This window comes from Phyllopteryx taeniolatus, chromosome 8, assembly GCF_024500385.1.
Source record: "Phyllopteryx taeniolatus isolate TA_2022b chromosome 8, UOR_Ptae_1.2, whole genome shotgun sequence".
Taxonomy (NCBI): Eukaryota; Metazoa; Chordata; class Actinopteri; order Syngnathiformes; family Syngnathidae; genus Phyllopteryx; species Phyllopteryx taeniolatus.
The window spans coordinates 2,714,119-2,725,000 of NC_084509.1; the positions used below are offsets into that span (position 1 = coordinate 2,714,119).

A 10,882-nucleotide genomic window follows, 5' to 3' on the forward strand; every position below is an offset into this window, starting at 1 on the left:
ATGCCACAAATATGCACATTTTGTAAAACGCTACAACTTTTTTTTATATATACTATATAGAACTAATTAGTGCATGAGTACCTAAGTGTCAAAAACATGACCGCAACTACACATTCAGTTAACACTGTATTTAATAGATTTAGATGCAGGACTTGAGTCTAAATTCATAAATATCTGACACATATTCAGACTATATAGTGCAAGAACACTATAGTAATTGTAATCTTCACATGTAGTTTTTGACTGAAAGAAACAAGGACACGCCATTGCATAATGTACTGTATTTTGTAACTAGACAATTATGCATGGAAAACTAAACATCTGTCCTTGGATGTGATAAGAGCAACCTCTCCGTAGTCTGGTGGAACAGACTAAGGAAATGCACAGACGATACAACTGTCTCCGGTGTTCTGCAAAATACCAAGATCGCAAAGTGCTTTGGCGAATGCCTTGCTTGTTAGGTTTCCAATGGGCTCTAATTGCTATTTAAGGAGGGGGCTTCCACCTCTCAGGTCAAGGTATAATAGACAGTTGATGATGATGATGTGAGTCAGAAAGCAAGAAGACAAGGGACAGATGCTTGGCTGAAAGCACCTTTTTTTTTTTTTTTTTACTTTTCTCTCTTAGCAGTACTAAGATAAATATTCTTAAAAGACATTTCTAAATCAGATACTTTCATTTCTTCATCTTACGACAAACAGAAATTTCCTCAACATTTACAATTATAATGATTTAATATTGACAGCTTATCAATGCCTCCCGTGTGGGGGAACACAGTAGAAGTCATCATAAGTTCGCAGTGTAATTAAATTTTTAGGGTAACCTCTTCTTCAAATGTATAACAAACCTAATTTTGTTATGTAGCACATTAACTTAAAATTAATTATGATTAAATATTTGGCAAAATTATTCAAATTCATATCGACACACAATCGCTGCCCACAACTTAAGCTGGATCAAATAACTAGTTTTTATACACTTTGTCCAAAAAAGCTATTAATATAGGTTAAACTATATTATTCTAGCGTATTTGGCACTGTCAACCAAACATTATTGTATTACCGTGTTATCATTGTTTTTTTTATACAGCTAGAATATAGTACATCACAAGATTAGACTCTTGATGTACCTGTTCTTTAGAGAGTTGATGGAATAATAAAGGTGTAAGGCATACTTTACATGTTGGCAGGGTTTACTGCATTATGCATGCCTCTGAGTGTAATTGATACCCTTCATTGTTTGACTCCACTGTGAGATTATCAAGAGTTGATTATATGAAGGTCAAAGTTCATCTCTTCATTGAGTTTGGTGGTCTTTTCACTCTTTCTGTGCTGTGAAGTTCACTAATGATTCCCAAACACTTTCACCTAATAGGTCCCAACATTTGTATTGTGTGATGCGGAGTATGATTAATGATGTGTCTGCATTGTAGTAGATTTGTGTTCAACTCAAGAGACTGAGATTTCACACTGAGTATACCTAAATCAATTTACAATTGAATACAAGAATTCACAATTGAATACAATAATACAATTGAATACAATAATTAATTTATTGTCCACTGGGGTGGAAATTTTTTTTGGCTCACTAACGCAGAGGACATACAGCACTAAAATACAGATATTGACAATGGAAATAACATAAATACATTTATATATATATAAGTACAATAAGATCAAGTAAAATAAAACATTGAAATGGAGCTGTTCAGGTCATACGTAAAGGTGGATTGGTCACTTTGTTGAGTTCAGGATTGCGATGGTATTTGGAAGCCAATATTTTTTAAAGTTTCTTTAGCCAGTGGAGCTCTGAAGCACCTCCAAGACCTCAGAAACTCAAACTGGCAAGACAGAGGACGAGAGCTGTCCGCTAGTATTCTCTGAGCTTTTTGCCTCGTGCAAATGTGGGCCAGAGGTTTCTGGGTTTTCCCTAACAACTTTACCTGCCACTTCATCAATTTTGACCTCACACTTACGACTCAAGTGATCAAACCAAGCACAGAAATAAAATGTATAAACACTCTCAATATGTGCAGAATAGACAAGTTCTAAAATTTGCAGACTGAGACAAAGACAGCAGCATCTTCAAAGCTATTTCGCTTTGATTTATTTATTTTTTTTAAAGATAAAATCTGTATTTTCAGAAATGCGCAAGTGACTTTCAAGGACTGTACAAAGACATTTGAAGGTTTGCACAATTTTAACAAGATGGCCATCAATTGAAACTGGCTTTCGTGACAGTTCAGACTTTTTAAAACGGTTCAATCCCCGCCCCGCCTGTGTGGAGTTTGCATGTTCTCCCCGTGCCCGCGTGGGTTTTCTCCCACGTCCCAAAAACAAGCACGGTAGGTTAATTGAAGTCTCTAAAATTGCCCGTAGGTGTGAATGTGAGTGCGAATGGTTGTTTGTTTATGTCTGCCCTGCGATTGGCTGGCAACCAGTTCAGGGTGTACCCCGCCTTCTGCCCGAAAATAGCTGGGATAGGCTCCAGCGCTCCCGCGACCCTTGTGAAGAGAAGCGGCTCAGAAAATGGATGGATGGATATAAATAAATGACGATTCCTGAGTAAATTGACTCGAGATCATTTTACTTCACTATATATGCATTTTGTGACATTTGTGTAATGTAGAATATGTGCCTTGGCTCGATAAAGGATAGGAAACACACAGCCTTACAAAATATCACGAGGCTATTGAGTGATAGAAATTTGTCGCGCGTGACTTTCCGTAGTAGCCTCAGTCAGTGGGCGGGGCCAAGCGAGCAAAGGCAAACAGGTCAAGAGGCGGAGAGGAGGAAAGCACGTGTGAGCCACACAGCATTGTCCTTCCTTAGCACACTTGGTTTTCCCTAAGTCTGTCTCCTTCGCATGTAGACTAACACAAGGGCCCAACGCACACCAAGCCGTCTTGTCAATAGCTCTTCTCCAATACTGTCACGTCGCTTGTTTGTCTTTTTGACCATGGTGAGCAAGACGGACGACACCACGGCTTCAGCGCCAGGCTGCGGTCCGGTTGATGTTGCGGAGGAAGCCGGGGATGGAGCTCAGGACGCCCACGAGAGCAGCAGGACGCATTTGAAGGAAACGTGCGGCTGCGGTGAGCCATCATACCGGCCTGTCTGCCCCATAAATGCTTCAAACAGTAGGGTGGTTGCCTTCTAATTTGGCGGACGTCCCCGCTTAAACCCAATCTGCTGCTGCCTCACTTCACCTTTACATTCTTTTGCGAAAAGTTAAAATTGCCAGTGGTACACGAATAGTACCTGCTGAGTATCTATACTATATAATAGCGATATACCCATAGCTTTAAAGCAAAATACAAAAGCGGACTGTTTTCATCCGTGTGTCATAACGACCAGTGCGTGACACTGGATGCCGATGCATAAGTTGCTAACCCCAACAATTTAACTGACATGCTAACATCAGCTCGGCTGTCTGGAAGCGCTCCAGCCATGCTAGGGAGGAATTTGCTCCGCATACGCAATAACCGCAGAACTTCTACTTTTAATTGATAACCAAAAAGACGAACTATCCGAAGTTGAACTCATTTGCGCAAACTCGTAATGACGTACGTAATACTGAAGGTCACCTTCAGTGGCGTCGCACATTTTCTGCATGAACATGGGGAGGTTATTGCCAAAGCTTTTCCCTTAAATGTGTGTCCCACGCGTTATGAACTTAGCTCACACTTAAGTCATTGACTGTAGACAATAAATAGACACTACGACTCGCTGTTAAGCCAACAAAGCACCCGGGAGCCCGTCGAAACACTCCCCCGGCGTCCTGCCCTCCCCCGCGGCCGAGGATGAAGTCGAGTGTCCCTCCTCGACCGGGAAGCGGAAGCCGCTAGTTGTTACATAGAAACAGTCATGTGGGTGTGTTCACAGTGAGAGGGAAGGTTACGCTGCATATGAGACATGCAAGCTGGTGAGTATTCAGCGAGCTAAAGTTGTGGCGTTGGGTGCGCTTCTTGGTGAAGCCGGAGAACAGTGTTCGTGTTGCTAGATTGACGCCGGGCCGGGGAAGAAGTTACACAATTTGGGAAGCAACTCACCTGCAGCCTGCGTGGATGTCATGTGGCACTTTTTGACTCTCCTCATTTGACAAGAAAACACCATTGGCGTTTGTGTCGCACCTCTGCCTATTTGATAATGTTGATATATAGATATATATGTGTTGATTAAATATCCACATTATTGTTGTAGTTAACTTTGGGCTCAATGATCTCGTGTACATCTGCAAAATAACACATTCAATACATTTATGCATTGTGGTTATTATCCAAGCAAAGCTACCACATTTCGGCAAACAGCCATCCTCTTGTCATCCGTCTTTAATTCATTCCTCTCAAAATTGTATCTTCTCCCAATTATGTGGATTGAAGCCCAATTGTTCTTCATCCTGTGCATGAAGGACATAAATCAGAGGTTTCCAACATTTTATTGGGCCAAGGCACATATTTAACATTTGAAAAATCTCCCAGTGCACCACCAAACATAAATGTCACAAAAAGTGAATAAACTATTTACGGCCACAGTCATAATTTAGCATTATCACAACTCTTGTGTGGGAGTGACGTTGTCCTCTGGTTCAGTGGTTCTCAAACTTTTAACATCAAGTACCACCTCGAAAAGTACTTGGCTCTCTGAGTACCATTACCAACATTAAAAAACAGTCGTGTAGAAGGCCTAAGTGTTAAAAACAAGGCAAGAGACTTTATTCCTAAAAAGTATACATACTATTATTGTCAGCCGCTGTAACATTATACACAGTTAACACTAACACAGTAAACATTAGCACTGAACTTAAATATATGAAAATACAAAACTACTTAAATAATGATAACTTAAAGCATAAATTCCAAAAATTTAATTCACAGGTAGTACATTCTCAGTGTATCTTTTGCGTATCACTAGAGGGAGCCCGCTTACCACTAGTGGTACCCAAGCCACTCTTTTGAGAATCACTGCTCATATCGTCACGGCTATGATTCGGTACAGAAATGATCGTGATATATTTGATATAAAATCCAACATTACAACCTCGAGTGTGAGATCGCTTTTGTATGCAACAGTTGTACAAGTGCCATTTATTAGTTAACAGTATTAAGCAACAACAAATAATTATTCGTGTATTCAACCAACACAAATGGTTCCGCAAACAGTGGCACGAGGCTCGTAGTTGGCTGTTAGCATGACATGCTAACTAGCCAAAGCATAACCATCAACATTGACAAAAATTAAACGGATAAGGATTGTTTTACTGTTTCATTCTAACGAATAGAGTTGGACGATTAGTCCACTTCAAGTCAAGACGTGTCATGCTATTAGTTCATTTAGTGAGCGCTCCATGCCAAGCAAAAGTTAGACATAGTAGTCCGGAAATACAAAATGAAGCCAATTACCTTGACAACTGTGCACATGTTGGCAGAGTGTCTGGCCCCTGTTTGTACACTTATTCTGTCATTTCATCACGTGAGCACACCACACGTCAAAGTTTGCGATGACATCTCCTTGCCTTCGTCCTCATCTCATGACTACTCGTACGTTTAATGTTATTTCTGGAAATGTCCATCTTTGTGACACAAAGCTTTTAACAACCCACAGTAATGTTACTGGAGATGAACACTGACCGTTGATGTAGGCCAAACTAATGGTGTAAAGTAAAAAATATATCATCACTCATGGAATCAAATTGGTTGGTTGGAACTAACTGTTGTATAAGCTGAAATAATAATGGCCTTGTCTCAATTTATTCGCAAATTCACTTACTCTGTGAAATCTCGGCCTGTTTAGTGGAACACAAAGCTATTATTTTGTTGTATAGCTACTATAAAAATGCATTATTTATAGTAAATAAAAATATCATTTTGCTCAAAGGTCTCGTATCTATCTGCAAATAATAACCCATGGAAGCTGTAATTAACAACACATTAAATACACTCATGAATGTGGGTCTTATCAAAGCAGAACGACCACATTTCTGGTCCCAGTTTTGCAACCAATCTTGACCCCAAAGTTTTGTCTTCAATCCCTCTCGAAATGGAACGTCCCACATTTAAGTTGATTGAGCTCAATTGTTGCTTATCATATGCATGACACATGCAGGGTGAATAGGACCTAAAACTGTGTTCCAGGACCAGCATGTGGTCCCAGTCAAGGATGACGCTCTGTGTCTTTAATGCTCCCGAGGCGGGTGAATGATGACTGGGTTAATCCCGGGAATCACCGACACCCTCGCACTATTCCCCTGCTCACAAGCTCATCTGATCCATCTAGATAATGACACTTCCTGTCTGTGTTACCGTACTCATGCCGGACGTCTACATAGGCACAATCCCACCTCGTAGATCGAAATACTTAATAACTGGATGTGTCAGAAGACAGAGTCAAGGGTGCACCAAACATCGCATATGACCTTGTGTGTTGTTTTTCAGAGTTGTTCTCCTATTGGTTGACGTCATGGTAGCCGTCAGGGTCCTCGTGTCTAGGGCCTTGGACTGCATACATTTGTCATTTAGCTCATTTTAGTTGATTGTGCATGTGAGTGGCTCAGAGTAGGGCTGTGTACGTTTATAGTCTTGTTTTTGCTACTTGGCTGCTTCTATGTCAGATTAATGTTCAATTTATCCCTTTGCCTTGACCTCCTATTTTTGCCTGGAACAGGCTGCAGACTTCATTTTTGTGCTCTCAGGTGTGATAAACGTCACTGCTTTTAACCCAAGTTCAATTATTGTTTGACAAACAAGTTATTTTATTTGTTGCAATGACATACTTCCCCAGGTAGTAGCCAGGGTTATCATAGCTTTTGATTTTCCATTATAGTTAGTTATTTTGTTTTGACTTTTTAAAATTCAGTTAGTTTTAATTAGTTTTTAGAGCAGGTTTGTTTGTTTTTGTTTTATTATTTTTTAAATGCTTTGTTTTAGTTTTTTTTTATTAGTTTCAGTATTAGTTTTTTATTCGGGGTATTTGTCAAGTGTGAGATAACAAAAAAATCACCAACTATTGTGTAATAAAAACAAAAGTACCATTTAAATAAATAAATAAACAAATAAATAAAAAAATGTACTAACTTACTAACAGATGAACAACCATCCACAAATCAAACACATGTACTGTATAATAGTCCACAGAATTTGAATTGCAATAAATGCTGTGTATAATACTGTTTATAAGGTTAGATTAGATGCATCACAACATAAAACCATTAATGAGACACATGCTGTAATATGGCCTTTTGTATGGGTTAAGATGTTTAACTTACAAAAAAGTCAAGTTCTTATTAGACATGTTTTCCATCCTTTGTTGCTAAACATCAAACTTCTCAAGTGGACTTTGAGATTTCCGACTGTTAGCTATAGATAGAAAGTAATCTTCCTTTTACCTGCTGTATTTTCCGTGAAAGGGCATCCGGTCTGTTTTTGGTTGTTGTTGAGCCCATGATTATTGTGACAAAGCTTTTCAACCCAAAAAGGAGCCATCGCCGAGTTGGACGGCAACCGCGGCGGAATGAATGGGAGAAGCTTGATCCAACACAGTGTGGCAGGTAGCCACAAGGCTACGTAGCCCTGGGTAGCCGGCCGGCTAGTTAGAAAGGAGGCAGCTGGTCCAAGGCAGTGATGGTTTACTGGATTTACTGTTGAGTGCAAACGAGCATTATATCTCTATTTGTGGAAATAAGGCAAAGATAGAGTATTGGATTAGATATTAGATATTGACATAGGACATGCGACATTTTAATTTAATTAGCTAATTGCATAACCTCCTCCTGGGTTTCCAAAATTCATTTTCCCTGTGATACAGTCTATAAATATCTCTTTGCATCCAGATTGCTTTCCCTTTCGAAATGATACTGAGTGACATTATCTGATCATTATCTACCAGGTCTTTTTCTTTTTGTAACTCCTAACTCTACTTCAGACATCCTGCTTGACTTTCTTCCATAGCTACAGACTAAAAGGGGGCAGTTGTGTACTGAATGGGCATCTGGATAGCCATACGCATCAAGAATGCTGTTATACTTACTTTTTTTGCTTTACTTTAATAACCATCTGTGACGATAAAACGGCGTTGCTGCTCATAAAATAGAAAATGATTGTCATCCGCACATGAAACGTTCATGAGATGTAACACAAGTACTCAACAGTCAAATGTACTGCTTTTGGTCACAAATAGGTATTTAAGACTTTGGAGAACTTGCATGACCAACTAAATTCTTGGAACAGTGTCATGACCACTTGTGAGCATTAGTATCGCAGCCAGTGCTTTTACATGCACAGTTTATTCTTAGGACTATGATTTGAATACAATACTTTTTTGCACTTTTTTGAAAACAATACTTTTTTACGCTTCATAATGCACCACACATTTTTAATGGGAGACAGGTCTGGACTCCAGGCACGCGTGTGCGTACACGTGTGTATACACGTGTGTGTTTGTGTACGCGCGTGTACGTGCACGCCCGCGCGTATGCGCGCGTGTGTGTGTGTACGCGTGTGTGTACGCGCGTATACGCGTGTGTGTACGCGCGTATACGCGTGTGTGTACGCGCGTATACGCGTGTGTGTACGCGCGTATACGCGTGTGTGTACGCGCGTATACGCGTGTGTGTACGCGCGTATACGCGTGTGTGTACGCGCGTATACGCGTGTGTGTACGCGCGTATACGCGTGTGTGTACGCGCGTATACGCGTGTGTGTACGCGCGTATACGCGTGTGTGTACGCGCGTATACACGCGGGCGTGTGTGTGTGTACGCGCGTATACACGTGGGTGTGTGTGTGTGTGTGTGTACACACGTATACACGTGTGTGTGTGTACACACGTATACACGTGTGTGTGTACACACGTATACACGTGTGTGTGTACACGTATACACGTGTGTGTGTACACACGTATACACGTGTGTGTGTGTGTACGTATACACGTGTGTGTGTGTGTACACACGTATACACGTGTGTGTGTACAGACGTATACACGTGTGTGTGTACAGACGTATACACGTGTGTGTGTGTACACACGTGTGTGTGTGTACACACGTGTGTGTGTGTACACACGTGTGTGTGTGTACACACGTGTGTGTGTGTACACACGTGTGTGTGTGTACACACGTGTGTGTGTGTACACACGTGTGTGTGTGTACACACGTGTGTGTGTGTACACACACGTGTACACACGTATACACGTGTGTGTACACACGTATACACGTGTGTGTATACACGTGTGTGTGTATACACGTGTGTGTGTATACACGTGTGTGTGTGTGTGTACACACGTATACACGTGTGTGTGTGTGTGTACACACGTATACACGTGTGTGTGTGTGTGTACGCGTGTGTGTGTGTACGCGTGTGTGTGTATACACGTGTGTGTGTGTACACGCGTATACACGTGTGTGTGTGTACACGCGTATACACGTGTGTGTGTACACGCGTATACACGTGTGTGTGTGTGTGTGTGTACACGCGTATACACGTGTGTGTGAAATAAAGCTCAAGAACAAAAAAATAAAATCATATATATCAACTCGTTCTTTTCTGATTTGAGCTTGCCTGAATTTGAAGACAGAGCATCCTCTCCTAACCGCTCAATCAACTCAACTCCAGTAGTTCGCTTGAGCTATATTTCAGACTTCAATATAACTATTTACAGGGGGTTTCGGTTAGTTTGATATCCCTGAATCAACAAAACAGAAATATATTGCTTAGCATACAACAATGAGTTTTTCCATTTAATAGCATAGTCGACATAAAAAAGACTCACTAAATAATAGTCATCACACACCAGTGCCCTCTTCGAGCTTCTTTTCTTTGGCTCTAATATTTTTAGTAGTCCTTTTCTGGGCTTTTCTAACTGATTAAATTGGCTAGCTACAGTGTTACATTAAGGATGAATTGTGCTTTTATTCTTTAACTGTGTCATAGCTTACAATTACAAAGCCTGTGACATCATGTGTTAATCAGAGAGAGAAGTCATTTTTTACTTAATATATAATGTATATTTAAATAAAGGACTAATGCTAAGAATGTTTTAATTAAGTCTAAACAGCATATGGGCGATACTACAGTATTATAACAGAGCATGAAAATAATACATGTATAATAATTTCACATCTGTGTGTGAATGCTTGTCTATATGTGCCTTCTGATTGGCTAGCGACCAGTACAGCGTGTACCCCGCCTCTTGCCCGTAGTCAGCTGGGCTCCAGCTCACCTGCGACCCTTGTCAGGATAAGCGGTATAGAAGATGGATGAGTGCTCCATTGCCCAGTATTATTTTGAAGTATAAACATACTAAGAATTTGAAGTTCAATGTTTTGACGTGTATGATTTCACCTCTTTTACTGACGTTTAAGGGTTTTGCTGTAGTATTGTTTTCGTATCGCGAATGAGGTACTTTGTGCAGGTATAGCATCAAAGTGAGAATTTTGGTATTGTGGCAATACTACCATAGCTTTTGAATAAAGGCCCCAACATGCTGAAGAAAAAGCAAAACCCATGCGCAGAGATAATCCTTTGACGCTTGCTGAACTGAGGTCTTGCGCAATATGTTGAACTCACTTTGTCGACTTTAGAGGCATGTTTTTCCTTTGCACGGATTATCTTATTCCAGTTAGGAAAGATTTATACATGCTGCAAAAATGTTAATTGGTTTCTAACCACATTATCCAGGTGTGTTAAATGTTGTATCGCGTCTAATCCTGGTTTAGGAGAGTTGAAACACTTGTTTTGTATTCAGAGCCTGGCTGCTAGCTGTTCTGTCCTGTGACTGCAGCCTCCCTTCCTTCAGTTGTTGCCAGTGCTGGTCGTGGTCTATTTTATGAAGCTCCACCCCCTAGATTAGCAACCCTGACGCTGTGTTACCCTTGAGTGTGAGCAAAGGCTC

The 10,882-nt window shown here is 40.6% G+C and overlaps 1 protein-coding gene across 2 annotated transcripts in view; it reads left to right on the plus strand.

Annotated features, from left to right (window-relative positions):
• Positions 1-2,752: 2,752 nt before the first annotated feature.
• Positions 2,753-10,882, plus strand: part of cluha (clustered mitochondria (cluA/CLU1) homolog a) — a 28,050-nt gene continuing 19,920 nt past the window's right edge. For both annotated transcript variants that reach the window (XM_061781021.1, XM_061781022.1), the window contains exon 1: positions 2,753-3,094. In XM_061781021.1, coding sequence (XP_061637005.1) covers positions 2,959-3,094 — 136 coding nt within the window. In that variant the 5' untranslated portion in view covers positions 2,753-2,958. The remainder of the gene's footprint in view (positions 3,095-10,882) is intronic.